General features: G+C 37.2%; 1 protein-coding gene across 1 annotated transcript in view; it reads right to left on the reverse strand.

Annotated features, from left to right (window-relative positions):
• LOC120532602 (vasculin-like) overlaps positions 1 to 18,895 on the reverse strand; it is a 53,673-nt gene that overhangs the window by 7,235 nt on the left and 27,543 nt on the right. The window contains exons 8-10 of the mRNA XM_039758747.1: positions 17,128 to 17,277; positions 5,723 to 5,904; positions 4,979 to 5,081 (exon numbers count right to left, since the gene is read on the reverse strand). Coding sequence (XP_039614681.1) covers positions 4,979 to 5,081; positions 5,723 to 5,904; positions 17,128 to 17,277 — 435 coding nt within the window. The remainder of the gene's footprint in view (positions 1 to 4,978; positions 5,082 to 5,722; positions 5,905 to 17,127; positions 17,278 to 18,895) is intronic.

The following is an 18,895-nucleotide window of genomic DNA, read 5'->3' on the forward strand; positions in this document are numbered from 1 at the left end:
CTGTTGTGAAGGGGTTTCTCTTCACCATGGAAATGATTCTGCGATCATCCACCACTTTTGTCTTCTGTGGACGTCCAGGTCTTTTTGCGTTGCCGAGTTCACCAGTGCTTAAGATCTTTTTCAGTATGTACCAAACTGTAGATTTTCCCAATCGTAATATTGTAGCAATATCTCGGATGGGATTTTTTCTGTTTTCACAGCTTAAGGATGGTGTCTTTCACCTGCATGGAGCGCTCCTTTGACCGCATGTTGTCTGTTCACAGCAAAATCTTCCATATGCAAGCACCACACCTCAAATCAACTCCAGACCTTTTATAAATTGAATTGATAATGACATAACGATGGACTTGCCCACACCTGCCCATGAAATAGCCTTTGAGTCAATTGTCCAATTACTTTTGAGCCCCTAAAATGAAGGGATTGTGTTTAAAAAAATGCCTCAGTTGCCTCACATTTTTTTTGCAATCTTTTTGTTCAACCCACTGAATTAAAGCTGAAAGTCTGAACTTCAATTGCATCGGAGTTGTTTCATTTAAAATTCATTGTGGTAATGTACAGAACCAAAATTAGATTAGAAAAAAGTTCTGTCCAAATATTTATGGACCTAACCTACACTCACCTAAAGGATTATTAGGAACACCTGTTAAATTTCTCATTAATGCAATTATCTAATCAACCAATCACATGGCAGTTGCTTTAATGCATTTAGGGGTGTGAAGAGCAACTTTGACTGAAATAACCACTCGTTACAACCGAGGTATACAGCAAAGCATTTGTGAAGCCACAACACGCACAACCTTGAGGCGGATGGGCTACAACAGCAGAAGACCCCACCGGGTACCACTCATCTCCACTACAAATAGGAAAAAGAGGCTACAATTTGCACAAGCTCACCAAAATTGGACAGTTGAAGACTGGAAAAATGTTGCCTGGTCTGATGAGTCTCAATTTCTGTTGAGACATTCAAATGGTAGAGTCAGAATTTGGCCTAAACAGAATGAGAACATGGATCCATCATGCCTTGTTACCACTGTGCAGGCTGGTGGTGGTGGTGTAATGGTGTGGGGGATGTTTTCTTGGCACACTTTAGGCCCCTTAGTGCCAATTGGGCATCGTTTAAATGCCACGGGCTACCTGAGCATTGTTTCTGACCATGTCCATCCCTTCATGACCACCATGTACCCATCCCTCTGGTGGCTACTTCCAGCAGGATAATGCACCATGTCACAAAGCTCGAATCATTTCAAATTGGTTTCTTGAACATGACAATGAGTTCACTGTACTAAAATGGCCCCCACAGTCACCAGATCTCAACCCAATAGAGCATCTTTGGGATGTGGTGGAACGGGAGCTTCGTGCCCTGGATGTGCATCTCACAAATCTCCATCAACTGCAAGATGCTATCCTATCAATATGGGCCAACATTTCTAAAGAATGCTTTCAGCACTTTGTTGAATCAATGCCACGTAGAATTAAGGAAGTTCCGAAGGCGAAAGGGGGTCAAACACTGTATTAGTATGGTGTTCCTAATAATCCTTTAGGTGAGTGTATATCATGGAGCTGAACACTTAAAGGAAACCTTATGTTTTAAAGGATCAGTTTTATCTTGTGCTGAATGAAGGGCTGAGTTAAAGTAATCAACAAGATTAGTATGGATTAGGGAATCCATTCCCGGTAATCGGGAGCTTGGGATTCCTGGACATTTTTCATTAACGTATTCCCGGGTAACCGGGAACATCCAAGCTCTCATATATAGCATGTAAAAATCGATCAAGAAATAACAGAGTTATAGTTGAAAATTAAGTGGCACGGTTTTTTGGCCCACGGTGTAGTGTTTTGCAGATTAATTTAGTCAACCAGTAGCAGTCGTCAGTCTCCCGGCTCCGACTAAGACGGAGTATAGTGGACTAGGAGGAGTATGCACTCAGCAGCTCACGAATGACGGGACAGGGCAGACTTCATTGACGTCTGTCAGACAACAGCTTTGAATAGCAACTTGAAATTGCAATGCGTCATCTGTTGCATCCACATTATCTGTGTCAAGAAACTTGCCATCACAGAATGATGACAAGAAACTGGATGCATCAGTAAAAGCTGATATGGCGGTGTTTCAGAGTAACAGCAAGCACAGGCGTTGTTTAGAACAAGGGTATCAGTATCTGATCAGGTAGAACATTTCAGTCTGACCATTTGCTCTAGACAAACTGTTTAATATGCAGGAGTTTATCACCAGACTCTCTCAGCATAGTATAAAGCCAATACTTATTAAACTGTAGTAGAGCATACTTAAGCAGTGCAGCACAAAAATCAAGTAAAAGGCATAGACAGAGGCCACTGGAGGATCGATGCATTAAAATCTAGGAGATAAGATGGGTATGAAGAGATTTATCAAAATTCGGAAGCAACTGAAGCATGTATAGGAAGAAGATAGCAACCCTGTAAATACATTTTAATTAAGAAGACAGAATATTCCCAGTTCCTAGATCTCCACGATGCAAACAAAAATGTTCACAAATTGAGCATCTGGGTGGAGCAGGCAATCAAAAGAAAGTTTCATCCAATGAAGCACAAAAAATTAAAATCAGTTGTCCCTGAGGTTACAAACTCAGCCAAGGCAAAGTCCATAAAAATAAATCCAAGTTCAACACAAAAGTAATTAATTGCATCCACGAAATATACATAGAGTAAGAGAAAGTAGTTCAAGCTGCTTCCCTAGGATCCTATACCGTAAAACAATACACTGCCTAATCCAGACTGGTAAAACATTACCAATAGCTTGTTGTATAGATTTAAAAAAAAAAAGTCTCCTTAGAAAGTACAGTCTGCTTTGGCCCTTCTTGTATAGAACCACTCTGCTTTCAGATCAGTCCAGTTTGCAGTTTATGTGAACATCCATGTACTGATCTGCATAACTTTCACACCCCCTTCACAAATGATTACTGGTCTCAGAGGCTCTTTAGCATGTCAGACATCCATTACAAACGCTTCTGGTTTGCTGATGTTGAGCTGCAGGTGATTTTCCCTGCACCACAAGCCTGCTGTATTCCAGCTCATCTCTTTTATCAATACAGTCCATAATGCAGGTGACTATGGAGGCATCAAAATGCCTAGCACAATCCTTAAAACACTGACTTCCGTGTTCAGTCTTAGGGGGATGCTATTGACTGTAGTTTTTTGTTCCAACTAGTTTCATAGTTAGAGTCATTTTACTTCTAATCAGTCTAATTGTTGAACTGGGTGGTCTTTTTCCTCTTGTTAACTTTCTTTTGTGGATTCCCCTATTAACTAACCTTTTACTAGAGAGTCTGCTGTCTTAATTGTATCCTAATTATAATAGTTAATATGTGGAATAGACATGGGAGCAAATGACAATGAATAATAAAAGGCTGTGGTTACTTCACTGTCAGACCCACATATCATTCTTGTACAAAGAACTAAAATGTTACATAAGAAAATTCTTATAAATAACCAGTACAATTCTATTTTGAATAAACATGTCAAATTTGCTACAATAAAATACCTTAAGTTGCTTTTAAAAATAAAAAATCTCCCCTTACCTTGAACAGTTACAAAGGCTAATCTTTGAAATGCATAAAAATAGCTATTCACTATAGCGCCTTTAAAATCAAAGCACCAAAAATTCTCATAGAAAGAATAAACTGAGGAATGGAATTCCTCCATTTTCTTAATACAATGCTCATCATATAATAAGCAAAGAACTCAGCCAAACAGTTATTTAAATTCTGCTACAGAGATCTAGTCATATTACCTTAGCATGCATATCACAAAAGACAACCTTAAAAAGACTGCTGTAGAACATGACAAACAGTAGTCAAGATTATAAAAAAAAATATATATCACATGTAATACATTATGTCTATTAAATTATCAGAATCTAGTGTAGATCTTTGAAATAAAATATTTAGAGGTATTTGGACTAGCACACACACACGAGAACGGATTAGACTTAAGGTATTAATTAACAGATTCTTGGGTATTTTGTTATGTCAAATGGAAAAAATCTGAACGTGAACAAATTTTCTTTTTTTTGGCAAAATACTAAAAGTATTCTGCTTCTAGATATTAATTGAATTAAGAAATGGTGTGAAGTCATAAATCCACATTGAAGTAGAGTGACTATAGTCTTTTAAAGCTGTATGATTTTTGGGCTATGTAGTGGAAACAAAAACTGAAAAAGTCCTTCATGAAAACTGAAAAATGCTAGGGAAATTTCTGTTTAATGCATTAGTCTTAAAGATCAAGTGTGATACATTAAGCATTAGAGTAAAGTTATAACCCAGCATGGAGGAAACAATAGCTTAGAAACCCTAATTGTTCCATTTTTCATTATGTGCCTGGACCGATAAGTACAAAGTGGCAGATCAAATTCAATAATGCATAGGGAGCCACTTTAAGACCCAACAAGCAACGTAGTATATCGTGCTAGGGGACAAAGTCAGGGTACTAACCTCTCTTTCTTTATTTCCACAGAAAGACCAAAGCACCACCGCCTTCATCTGGACTGCCTAACAACGCGCAACCACTTCCGCATTCATTCTTTACCTCTGGTCCCCTTCTGATGATGTCATGACTCCCATCCACCATAAACGGTTCCTTCCCAGCATTCTGTCTGCCTGTTTCCGGTCCCACCCCATAAATTGTTCCCCTATGCATTCCATCATTGTCTGTCGTGCTTATGAGAAGTGAACTAACATTGAACTTACAGTATACTGGGCCGGAAAACCCCAAACCTTTGCTTGTCTGTGCTTTTCTTTTACAAAAGTGTACCAAATGATAAATCTATTTTCTACAAATATTAAACACTCAACACCTAATGTAAAATGCATTTAATAACTATTACATAATTAAATTCAACTTAATTATAAAGGACTATATACACACACACACACACAAGCACATTTAATCTGCATTTATAGATAACTTAAGTTAGTCTAAAAAATAAAAATTGCTAAGATACCTGTTCACTGATAGCTTGAAACTCTTTCATTTCATCCTCAGTTAAAGGGGCACAAGTGTCATCATTCTCACTGTCTTCTTGCCAACCCATGGCTTTTAGAAGTCTATTAAATAAAATATATTAATTGTTTGCCATCCTACAAATGTGAAAAACCAGCGTGTTTAACAATCTTAAGTAACAACTCATTAAAATGTTATTAACCTTTATTCAAATTTTATTGTTTGGGCCATTTGCTGCAAATGCCTTATTCATTTGGATACTGTATTTTTTCCTTCATAAACAGTTCTTTTAATAACATCCAGACCACTCAAATTGGCCATTTTATGCCTTTAGGTGCTCTGGGGTGGGGTGGGGTGGGGTGGGGGTGGGGTGTAGGGTGTGTGTGTGTGTCATATCCACTTCTTGGAAAGAATTGGATTGCCTCAGTACTGATAAAAAATATCCCTCAAATTTTCCATGCCTACTGAAGAGGGTGGGGCTACAAGGATTCAGTAAATGATTCATATTTTAAGGGATTAAATACAACATTACATCAATTACTGCTGGATCTACAAACTGTACCGTCAGCATAAAGAAAAATCATATACAGTATATAATGAGAGATTTCTGAATATTGTGAGATTATATACAGCATACATATTTCAACTATGTCCTTCAAATAGTATTTCTTGCTCAGATATAAAATGTAAAGCAAAGTAACAATAGTTATAGCAAAAAGCACAACATCACCAAAAATATACAGACCTGTGTTCAGCTTCAAGAGAACTTGACAAAACATCTGTTTGAGGGAAAGTAGATGAATGGATCAGCTTTGGAGTCATCACCAGTGCATTTCCATTTACTCTAGATTGTTCATGGTCATAGCCATTTAGATTTTCATCCATTGTTAGAGGTCTATTTCGATTTTGTACATTACATTTTTCTTCCTAAAAGAAAGACATTAATATAAAGCAGGTTTAAAAAAAAAAAAAAAAAAAAACCATTCACAATTTAAGAGATCTTATAAAAGCATGCACACAAAAGTAAGGTTATGCCACAGTGGCCATTATATAGCATTCAACTAAACGAGCCTGTCTTTTACAGATTGAGCACCATTTTACCTGGAGCAAATCAATCTCTGTTGTTTTTTTTGTTTTTTTAAAAAAAACTTTCAAACCGCTTATTCAGGCTCTTTTTTTTGAGTGATATTTTAAATATTACCATAATTTAACAGTTTAAAATATTTTCACTATACAGCATAGTTTTTTCTGGAGTTTGGATTACACATTTTATTTTTTATTGCTTAATATCATTATAGAACGGTCACTCTAAAAATAAAACAGATCACTCAGGAAACTACAACCAAACTAGTATGAAAAGCATGTACTGCAAAGACATTGAGAATCTATAGCACACTCTGAAAACTGCAGTCCAACAAACTTGAAGGACATGAAGAAAATCTCACACAAAGAATGGGGTTGGATTTTTGGGGAGAGAATGGTAAAGACTATAAAAGGGAACTGAATAATTTTTACAAGGCACTACACACTTTTTGTTTTAGAACTATGAAATAATGCCTTCCACACATTTATTTTTTAAAAATGTTATACTGTTTAAAGAGTGCACTCAGCCACAAATCAATTTTCCTCAAATTATACTTTTAACTTATTAGTTGTTGTAGCATGTTTCCGTCAATTTCACTGAAGGGGCGTCTCTTTGAAAAGAGATGTGCTTAACCTCCTTTACAATAATATTCTTAATTTTGTTTTAGTTAAGCTATTAATGTACAACTGTGGTCCAGGCGAAATGTATTCCCTGGGTATGTGTAATAAATCTCCCTAAAGCCATTTGTTATCAGTACACTTAGTACAACTTTTAAGGCAACTATTCTTTACTTTGTAGAATACCTGAACTACCATGTGTACCAATTTTTTTCATAATTGCACGATAAAGGTGTATGAGGGTGTGAGATATAAAAAAAAAAAATACACAAAACAGTGCAAACATTGCTTCAGAAAAGTTTGGGTATTATCGTGTGGTCACATAGGCACAATACATAGAAAAAACAGGCAGTATGCTCCATGGTTACTCTGTCAAGTCGGTTTTAACATATCATAATCTCTTGGACTAATATAGCGTGAGTTTTCCTCGACTTATACATCCGACATTATAAAATACCAGAAATTACAGTAAATTCAAGTCCTGATTTATCCACGCGTATACAGTGCATCCGGAAAGTATTCACAGTGCATCACTTTTTCCACATTTTGTTATGTTACAGCCTTATTCCAAAATTGATTAATTTCCTCAGAATTTACACACAACACCCCATAATGACAACGTGAAAAAAGTTTACTTGAGATTTTTGCTAATTTATTAAAAATAAAAACATTGGGAAAGCACATGTATATAAGTATTCACAGCCTTTGCCATGAATCTCAAAATTGGGCTCAGGTGCATCCTGTTTCCCCTGATCATCCTTTAGATGGTTCTGCAGCTTAATTGGAGTCCACCTGTGGTAAATTCAGTTGATTGGACATGATTTGGAAAGGCACACACCTGTCTATATGAGGTCCCACAGTTGACAGTTCATGTCAGAGAACAAAGCAAGCATGAGGTCAAAGGAATTGTCCGTAGACCTCCGAGACAGGATTGTCTCGAGGCACAAATCTGGGGAAGGTTACTGAAAAATTTCTTCTGCTTTGAAGGTCCCAATGAGAACAGTGACCTCCATCATCCGTAAGTGGAAGAAGTTTGAAACCACCAGGACTCTTCCTAGAGCTTGCCGTCCATCTAAACTGGGCGATCGGGGGAGAAGGGCCTTAGTCAGGGAGGTGACCTAGAACCCAATGGTCACTCTGTCAGAGATCTGTGGAGAGAGGAGAACCTTCCAGAAGGACAGCCATCTCTGCAGCAATCCACCAATCAGGCCTGTATGGTAGAGTAGCCAGATGGAAGCCACTCCCTAGTAAAAGGCACATGGCAGCCCGCCTGGAGTTTGCCAAAAGGCACCTGAAGGACTCTCAGACCATGAGAAACAAAATTCTCTGGTATGATGAGACAAAGATTGAACTCTTTGGTGTGAATTCCAGGCGTCACATTTGGAGGAAACCAGGCACCGCTCATCACCAGGCCAATACCATTCCTACAGTGAAGCATGATGGTGGCAGCATCATGCTGTGGGGATGTTTTTCAGCCGCAGGAAGTGGGAGACTAGTCAGGATAAAGGGAAAGAGGACTGCAGTAATGTACAGAGACATCCAGGATGAAAACCTGCTCCAGAGCGCGCTTGACCCCAGACTGGGCTGATGGTTCATCTTTCAGCAGGACAACAACCCTAAGCACACAGCCAAGATATCAAAGGAGTGGCTTCAAGACAACTCTGTGAATGTCCTTGAGTGGCCCAGCCAGAGCCCAGACTTGAATCCGATTGAACATCTCTGGAGAGATCTTAAAATGGCTGTGCACGGACACTTCCCATCCAACCTGATGGAGCTTGAGAGGTCCTTCAAAGAGGAATGGGCGAAACTGGCCAGGGATAGGTTTGCTAAGCTTGTGGCATCATATTCAAAAAGACTTGAGGCTGTAATTGCTGCCAAAGGTGCATCAACAAAGTATTGAGCAAAGGCTGAGAATACTTATGTAACAGGTGCTGGTCATAAAATTAGAATATCATGACAAAATTGATTTATTTCAGTAATTCCATTCAAAAAGTGAAACTTCTATATTAGATTCATTCATTACACACAGACTGATGTATTTCAAATGTTTATTTCTTTTAATTTTGATGATTATAACTGACAACTAATGAAAGTCCCAAACTCAGTATCTCGGAAAATTAGAATATTGAGAAAAGGTTCAATATTGAAAACACCTGGTGCCACACTCTAATCAGCTAATTAACTCAAAACACCTGCAAAAGCCTTTAAATGGTCTCTCAGTCTAGTTCTGTAGGCTACACAATCATGAGGAAGACTGCTGACTTGATAGTTGTCCAAAAGACGACCATTGACACCTTGCACAAGGAGAGCAAGACACAAAAGGTCATTGCTAAATGGCTGGCTGTTCACAGAGATCTGTGTCCAAGCACATTAAGAGAGAGGAGAAGGAAGGACAAGATGTCGTAGAAAAAAGTGTACAAGCAATAGGGATAACCGCACCCTGGAGAGGACTGTGAAACAAAACCCATTCAAAACTGTGGGGGAGATTCACAAAGAGTGGACTGCAGCTGGAGTCAGTGCTTCAAGAACCACCACGCACAAACGTATGCAAGACATGGGTTTCAGCTGTTGCATTCCTTGTGTCAAGCCACTCTTGAAAAAGAGACAGCGTCAGAAGCGTCTCGCCTGGGCTAAAGACAAAACTGCTGCCGAGTGGTCCAGTTATGTTCTCTGATGAACATAAATTTTGCATTTCCTTTGGAAATCAAGGTCTCAGAGTCTGGAGGAAGAGAGAAGAGGCACAGAATCCACGTTGCTGGAGGTCCAGGGTAAAGTTTCCAGAGTCGGTGATTGTTTGGGGTGCCATGTCATCTGCTGGTGTTGGTCCATTGTGTTTTCTAAGGTCCAAGGTCAACGCAGCCATCTACCAGGAAGTTTTAGAGCACTTCATGCTTCCTGCTGCTGACTAACTTTATGGAGATGCAGATTTCATTTTCCAACAAGACCTGGCACCTGCACAAAGTGCCAAAACTACCAGTACCTGGTTTAAGGACCATGGTATCCCTGTTCTTGATTGGCCAGCAAACTCGCTTGACCTTAACCGCACAGATTTATTGTGAAGAGGAAGATGCAATACGCCAGACCCAACAATTCAGAATAGCTGAAGGCCACTGTCAGAGCAACACTGGCTCTCATAACACCTGGGCAGTGCCACAGACTGATCGACTCCATGCCACGCAGCATTGCTGCAGTAATCCAGACCAAAGGAGCCCCAACTAAATATTGAGTGCTGTACATGTTCATACTTTTCATGTTCATACCTTTTCAGTTGGCCAACATTTCTCAAAATCCTTTTTTTGCATTGGTCTTAATTGATATTCTAATTTTCCGAGATACTGAATTTGGGACTTTCATTAGTTGTCAGTTATAATCATCAAAATTAAAAGAAATAAACATTTGAAATACATCAGTCTGTGTGTAATGAATGAATCTAATATACAAGTTTCACTTTTTGAATGAAATTACTGAAATAAATCAACTTTGTCATGATATTCTAATTTTATGACCGGCACCTGTACATGCGATTTCTTAGTTTTTTTGTTTTTTTTCTTTATTTTTAATAAATTTTCAAAACCTCAAGTAAACTTTTTTCACGTTGTCATTATGGGGTGTTGTGTGTAGAATTCTGAGGAAAAAAAATGAATTTAATTCATTTTGGAATAAGGCTGTAACATAACAAAATGTGGTAAAAGTGATGCGCTGTGAATACTTTCCAGATGCACTGTATACGGTAACATTTTCATTAAAGTAAACTCAAGTCAGTCATGCTCCAAGATTAACATGAATGGCCCAACAACTTTAAAGGCCATGAAACTTGACAAAACTGTTTAGCATGGTATATTTCTAATACCGTCTGGAATCAAAAAATAAGACTCACTGCCTTGATTTAATATCATACTATGCCTCTGATAACAGTGTACAACACTGTCCAAAAATATTACTAGTTAAAATAATTCAAAAAGATTCAGAAAGTATTTAAGGGGGAAAAAAAAAAAAAAAAACCTCTTGCCTGCACACAAAAACTGTCAAATACAACAGTGGCTTGTTTCAACCTTGAGGCATTACAGTTGTTTCAAACCCTGTATGCTATAATAAGTTGCATGATTTTTCACATTTCCACTGCATTACCCAGTGAGAAAAAGTGTTTCTTTTATCTTGAGTTCTTTTTTTTGAACTTGAAAACCTAGCTGGCAAGCAGAGCTCTGCAAATAAAGTCTTGAATTGTGTCTCACATTGCCTAGCTGCATAGCCTAAATAAAGGAATTTTGTGCAAAATGGCTTATAGGCCGTAAGGTGAAGCAGCTTTTCGTTTCATTCCGTTCCCATATATGGGGCACTACATTCTTTTTATTCCAATAAAAGGATCAATTGGTATAGAATGAATAAATAAAAGTTCTCCATGTACAATCCAGCAGTTATTTTTTTTATAAGTGTATAAAGTTGGCAATAGTCCCATCCTCGCGTAATCATTTTTTAAAGGTGAGAGATGCGGCTTCGCGTCATGTGCTTGCCGCTAGACCAATGAGATGTCATAACGTCGGAACGACATGTAAACATGGTCCAAGATGGCAGCGCCCTTGTCGTCACTATCGTGTAGCGAAGAGGATGAAATTATTGGTCAGACCTCCACCAAAAGTCAGTAAAAGGGTTTATAAACAATGCTATATGCATCTCATGTCCATAAAAAAAGAATCGAAGGATTTTACACGCACACGGTGGGATACATTTAGAAACTGCATCAAACGGTGGCTTGACTTGCAGGGTGAGAGTCAGAAAATAGCAGAAACATACAAACATTGTCTAGAAATCGAGTTTGACCGTGTGCCCGAAGACGCAGGGTTTCACTCCACTTGCTACCGGCGTTTTATTGACAAAAAGCTCTTGGATGCGACCGAGAAACGAGTTTCACGGCGCCCTGAAGCTGGTGATGATCATAACACAGACCAGTCTGTGTCATCGGGAAATAGTATTTCATCAACGTATTGCCCAACAAAAAAACTTAGGTCCAGTACAGGACTGCTGATAGCTTGTTCGGGTCCTGTACTTCCTGCTTTGTGCACAACACAAGCACACGTTTGAACTTAAAGTTATATGCCATATGCTGAGAACCATAACTAACTTTCAAATACATCAATATTTACATTACATGTACATTATAATGTTTATAGTGCAGTCAGTTTTTGCATACATATATGCATGAACAGTCAGAACTGTTATGTTTTTTTAAATACATATTTATTTACAATTTCATTAAATTAAATGTTTGTTTTTTTACAAAGCAGCTGAGATGAAGGAAGACACTAGCATTCTTGTGCATATTAAAAGACAAAGACTGTGTGTCTCCGGAAGTATGATATCACAAGTCCTGTTACAGACAGTACACCAGGTTCTTGACAAAGTCTACTGGAACAAATACACAGACCTCAGAAGAACAGTAAGTTGTTATATTGTGTTTTAAAATAATTCATAATTGATTTGAATGATTGCTAATTTGAAAAGAAATTAATCATTAATCTACATGGACTGTTTGTTACAATAATTCAGCATAATAAAATGTCTAGTCATTTGTGAGGGCAAAAGAATATTTAAAATAATTTATTGTATTTTCTTTCTGAAGAATAAAAAAAAACTCAATTGGTTTGTCAGTTGCTTTTAGTTTGTACATGCACACAATATATGCATTCCAAATATAGAAGCCAGTGTAATAGTTACAGAACATAAAATATTTGATACTTTTAATAGAAATGAGCCAACCTATGATGTCAGATACAAGATCTTCTCTGAGAGAATCATCTGCCATCGAATAATTGTAAACCAAGAGGTGATGACAATGACACGGCTAAGAAGAATGTTTTTAAATCTTGTAAAAAGCCATGAAGATCTTGATGCTTCAAACTACAGGTAATTTAAATACCATAAGTTTATTTTGCAGATTTGGAATAAACATTTATGCAAACTTTTTTTCTCAGAAAAATTTAATAAATAATAATATTCACATAATCCTACTTTATCATAATAAGCTGACAATGTTTTTTGTGTGTTAGATTTATATTTTGTGCTTGTGATCATAATTTATTGTATTTCAGGCAGGATAAATTGAAGAGGAGGCTTTCCCGTGATTTCCCCCAGCTGGTGTTTCACTCTCCCAACAAGCGCAACATCAGTGAATTGGTTTTTGTTGAGACACTTTCTGCAGATAAGCTGGTAGACAGAGTACCTCATCCGACAGAGTACCTCATCCATCAGGTACAGAAACAATTTTGTGATAGACAAGTATCCAGAAATTAGTATTAAAAATGTAGAATGATCACGCAGAGCTGTTGGTGGCACACAACAGGTAAAAATTTAAGGACGGGATCAAAAGACACCAACACAATGGAAGAAGTTTCTGTCGGATGGGAAAAACAAAGAAGCACTGGCAGAATTCCTCTATGTAATGTGGCGAGACGCTGATCTTACCATTTTAGGTAAGGACTTACATTTATACATAACACATGTAGACCTGTGTCACTGCATGGCTGTAACAGAGGGTTTACAAACCGTCAGTGCTGTTGAAAATCTGACATGTGATCATGAGGAATGTGACACCAGGTTGTTTTTTCATGCAAAACATGCTGCACAGGAACACCAAACTGTAGTCATCAAGAGCCCTGATACTGATGTGGCAGTGATTGCATTAAGTCTGCAGCCAGATTTATCATGCAGATTGTATTTTTTCACTAGGGTTGGCAACAAAACGAGGATCATTACTTCTGTAAGGTGTCATCAGCTCTCGGCAACAGTGTATGTTTGGCACTTATTGGGATCCATACCTTCTCAGGCTGTGATTCTACAAGTGCCTTTTATGGCAAGGGGAAAAAAAAGTCATTTTCTGTTGCTTGTGAGACAGAGGAATACCTGACTGCATTTAGAAATCTGGGTAGCAGTTTTAATTTGGATCAGTCTACCTTTTGAAGTGCTTTGCAAATATGTCTGTCACCTATATGGCCAATCATGTGCTAAAAGTCTGAACGATGCACGATACAAAGCATTCTGCATGGCATCATCAGCTTTGCCAGAACGATCCATGCCTCCGACAAGTGATGCTTTGTACCAACACTGCAAAAGGGCAAACTACCAAGCAGCCACAATGAGACATTCTCTTAAAGGTAAAATGTGTGCCCCTTCACCTGTTGGCAATGGATGGCACCTCGAGGATGGGGAGTTAACAGTGACGTTGATGACTAGACATTAAGCCCCTGATAGTGTGTTGCAGGTTTTCCACTACAGTTGCAACCAAGGCAAATGTGAGACTGGAAGATGTTCCTGTATGTCTGCAAATCTGTCCTGTACAGATTTATGCTGCTGTCTCAATTGCACAAATGTTTTCCAGGAAACAGAGGAAAGAGCTACATGTGAAGATGGTTCTAATGATAGTGACAAGGATAGTAGTGATGAGTAAAGGTGATCTGTGTCACAGGTTAGTTGGATTTGAGCTGTAATGAAGCTGCTGTAAAATGTTTAATATTTGTCGTTATTGAAAAATTAGTGCAGCAGTCCAGCATTTCAAGTCATTTTAGCCAACTTGGACCAAAAACTGTTTTTATCTTTAATTTTGTGTGATTCCTAAGTGCCTACTGAACATTTTGATGAATAAAACATAACAAAAATGTTTAAGTTTCAATTTGTTCTTCAGTTTTATTTGGTGCCAATCTGTGAAGTTGAAGTGCGTTATAAAAACAAATTGCATTATTTCATGGTCTTCCTTCAAAATTGAGTTGATTAATGCACCAATACTTGTCTCAGATATGTAGCTACATGTATAAATGTGGATTTGACATATATTTTGTGTTGATTAAATGCGTATTAATAAAGTTACAGGCCAAACTAGCAGCATGAGATTTTCGCTTTTTGTAAATTCCCAATTATACACATTTTTGCATCCTGACAAAAAACTGCAGTATTTTTTATGGAGAACTTTTAACATAGAATCCATAAGACTGTTGTCTATCCAGAAATTCATTAAAAAAGTAGTGCCCAGACGTGGGAACGAAAAGTGATTTCTAGCCACTTTTTCTAGGTTCACCTTATGGCCTATTAAGGGTAGTTTGAATACGCACTTCACTGCACTCTGCTGCTAGTGCAGATGAAGTCAAAGTCAAGTGAACATGGGACTCCACTGCAGGATTGCACTATATTTGAGCAACACACCATAGTACTATTTCTTTGGGAGGAGGGAGTGAAACTTGTTGAAATTCACTGAAGGATAATCGGTTTGTGTAGATCAGCAAGCTGTTTAGGTACCCATCTTCAGTAAACTTTATGCTACTCAAGTCATCATGAAATATGGTATAGCCGATATCCATATGTGTAGCAACAGCAGACAACATAATAAATCAGTCTTCTCTGATGAAGGCATTCGCCACGTTGAATGGACCTGTATGTGCGATGTTAATGATCATCCAGATTGAGCTTCACTTACAGCATGTTGTTCAACAATGGTGCAATCCCACAGCAAAGCATCTATGTTCATTTGACCTTGACTTCAACTAGGCTAATAGCAGAGCGTTGCACTGTGCATGTTCGAACTACCCCTAGTCCATCACAAATGTGTTAATATTGTGTCATCTTCTATCGGCTGTGGTGACTGCATCATTTTCAAATTGCCTTTACTTTTTAAATTTATTCTTGTATATGCTTCTAGGTTTGCTCTGGGATCATGCAAAAACAGCTACAAATATCTGAATGAAAATTTGAGCATACACTTTAGGCTACATGGAGTGTGATTTGGCTTCCTTGGGTGGAAGAATGAGTATCATGAAATATGATATCATAACCCATATAAAAAAAGCAAAGGGCACTTAAAGCAAAATGGGCAGATAAGGGCCAAAGGCCACCACAAACCCCTCTACCCACACGGTAGTAGAGGGAACTCTGCTCCCTCAAAGAATTTGATATAAATGCACAACCTTGCCACATCTGTATTGTCTGTTAACTCACTAATGACTAGTGACATATAACCAGCCTGAATAACACCATTCATCAGCCAACTTTGGAAGTCCTCTGCCAAAACATGAACAGGACATGCAGGAGACAGATGTTCCAGTTTCACAGATTCAATAACCTTATACATTGTTTGATCACAAGTAAACTGCAATAAAATGCTGTTGAATTTTTTTTTCTTAAACTCCACATCAGTGAAAGAATTATAATAGATCAGACAAGATGGTTAAGCATTTCAGGATTATGGCATTATAAAAATATACTTTTTGGTCAACTCATCATTTATAATGGCAATTTCCTGTATCAGTTTTCCTCTTAAGACAGTTTGCCAGATTTTTTTGCTAGCTAACTCATTTTGATAGCTAACTTGCAATATGAACTTTAAATGTTACTTCCAAACTAATCAGTAAAATTAAATGATTGGATACAATCACTACAGATTTCTCTATTTTAGTAATGTATTAATTTTGAGAAATATGCATTACAATATGAGAGCTATAATGCTAAAAACACACACCTTACTGTACTCTGTACCAGTGAGCATATAAGCCAGTGGTTCTCGAGTACAGTTCTTGTTTTTTTGCTAAACAAACCAGATACTGAAGCAGCTGCTTCCCTTTAGTATTCAACGTCATCTGTACCTAAGTCTGCACTTCTTGTCACTAGTCAGTATTTAGATACAACTAAAAGGAGTAAATTCAATAGAAAAAAGGTGAAATAAAGAGAGAATGGTAAAAGTTTGGAATTTAAAGATATGGCATAAATGCACCATTCTGATTTCTTTTACATGTAAATATACACTACAGGAAAGAAAAAAATCCTAGCTAATTGAATAATAAGTAAGAGTGACTGATTGATTTATGAAAATGGTTGGACTAAAAAACCTGCAGCAACAGTGGTATTCCAGAACTTAACCAGAAAACCCCTGCTATAAGCAAAAGCTAAATAATGGTTTAAGACCTGGGGCAAATAAATGGCTTTTATTTCTGTACATCTCAGACAAGTACTTTTGTTAATTAAATCATTTGCCTGCACCTCATTCAAAACTTATATAGTACCTCTGGGGAACAGAGATATTGCATTCTGGAAGAAACCATAAAATGCTTTAAAGAATATAAAGGTACAAAGTAATGTTTAAATAAGTGTATGTAAACCAACAGAGCATATAACAGACCAACTACAATTTAAAAAAAACCCTACACAAAATGCTAAGGACATTAAATGGCAATTTAAATGGACAATAAAAAAAAAACAAAAAAAAAAAAACAGTAATTCGGTATATTGGTTCACAATAAGCTCTCATGGGCTTGAATGAAGTACTGGACTATTAAAAGAAGAAAAACCTGCATAAATAATATTCAGTAGCTATAACAATACATCAATATTACAAACACTAATTTTGTTGAATTATAAAAATGCCTTTAAAAAAGCAGACTGATTAAAATATGTATTGCTAAATTTTAGTACCTTGTATTGGATCATATCACCGTCATGATCTTCAAACCTATCCTGTTTTAAAGCCTTCAAAAATACACTCTTTTTGTCCACTCGTGCACGTGCCAGTTTCATTAAACGAGGCTGACTACTGTCCACACATGAAAAGTTAGAACGACTTTCCTATAAAAGTACACAACATACATATCTATTAAAATGGATTAGCAAAAATTTAATTTACACAGAATTCAGAGTGCATTTAAAAGAAGATGGAGTACAAAAAATACAAAGCATGCTATTAGAAAGAAAAAGAAAAACTTAAAATCTGAAGCACAATATACACAAATATACATTAAAAAATCTTAGCAAGCCAACTCATGTTTCCAGCTCAAATACTTTATTAACCTTTTTTTTTTTTTAAAAACTCAAAAAACTACTTAAAACTGTTCTGCACTTTAGCCATCTCTTTCTTAGTTAAAACAGTACATCTTTCTATATGAGCAAGGCTGAAAACAATGTGTCAAGGCAGATTCAAAAATCTGAAAAGTCCAAACTGTTAACAGCAAGGATCTTGCAATTTGTATACAAGTGTGAAATCCCTACACAAAAAAAAAATACTAAATACAGTATGGTGTAGAAGACTTTCACCGAGAGAGTTAATATACTCTTTGAATAATCTGGCAAATCCCATCTTTCAATCATTACCAGTGGTTTCTATACCAGGAACAAACAATCTAGCTTTTGCTTGGTTTATCATAAAGTTCAAAGCGTATTTTTAAACATTCTGAGATCCACAATAGATACCAGTCTTGTATGCTTCGCTAGGTAATACTAATATAAATAGCTGACAGACTTCTACCATTTTTAGCTCAGACAATGTAGCATGTGCATCTAGGGGAAAGGCTTGTTTTTTTCCATGGTCAAGGCACATAGTGAAAGAATGCGAATGCAAATATTTGGAAAAGATGAAAATCCTGCCACAACTGACAGCAAGATTTGCCTCTCTTTCTGGTTCAAGTGTTATTTTTAAAGAAGTGTATATATTGTAGATCTTTTAACCGGGTCTGTAAATTTTATTGGTGCTAATGTTAAGGTGGTTGAGTATTTGGATGCTGTGATAATATATTAGTTAAACATTGTTATGTCATTCTATGTGAGCTGTAGGCACAACGATAATTCTGGCCAGTGCAGTGCAATTAATATTACTTTTACTTGTTCTGGCTTTGTACAGCATTATTGGTATAATGCTAACAGAGGAGAAAGCTTGGCATTATAAGCTTCTTTCTTTCTATTTACAGAGAAATGATTTATCAAAATATATTTGTGTATGTAGTTTCTTTACGCAAAGCACAGATGCATTTAACATTCCATTAGGTACCAAATCTGCCTATTTTAGGTGGTGCAGCATGGTGGCATAGTGGTAGGTGCCACTAGCTTATTTGTATAGCCTTCAAGTCTTCATCCAAAACATTCAGATTAGTTTAACTGGCAACTCTAAATTGACTCCTTTCTGAGTGCGTACAAGCAGGTGTGTGGACCCTATAATAGAGATCTACACTTTTCAAAAGTTGTCTCCCCATCTTGTGTGCAGTGCTACCACAATACCTTCTGGCCATAAGATGGATTAAGCACAATTCAAAATGCATGTACACCTGCACATCTACGTTTAAGTGCACTTTAGTCTCAAACCGCATGTCAAGTTAGAATGATTAATCCATCTACCACCCTATTGTCGTGGGTACCAAGTCCCTAAAAGGATCACAAGTACAAACACTGATTATTGCTATTAAGTTATTTTCTT

The sequence above is a fragment of the Polypterus senegalus genome, chromosome 7 (assembly GCF_016835505.1).
Source record: "Polypterus senegalus isolate Bchr_013 chromosome 7, ASM1683550v1, whole genome shotgun sequence".
In the NCBI taxonomy this organism is placed as follows: domain Eukaryota; kingdom Metazoa; phylum Chordata; class Cladistia; order Polypteriformes; family Polypteridae; genus Polypterus; species Polypterus senegalus.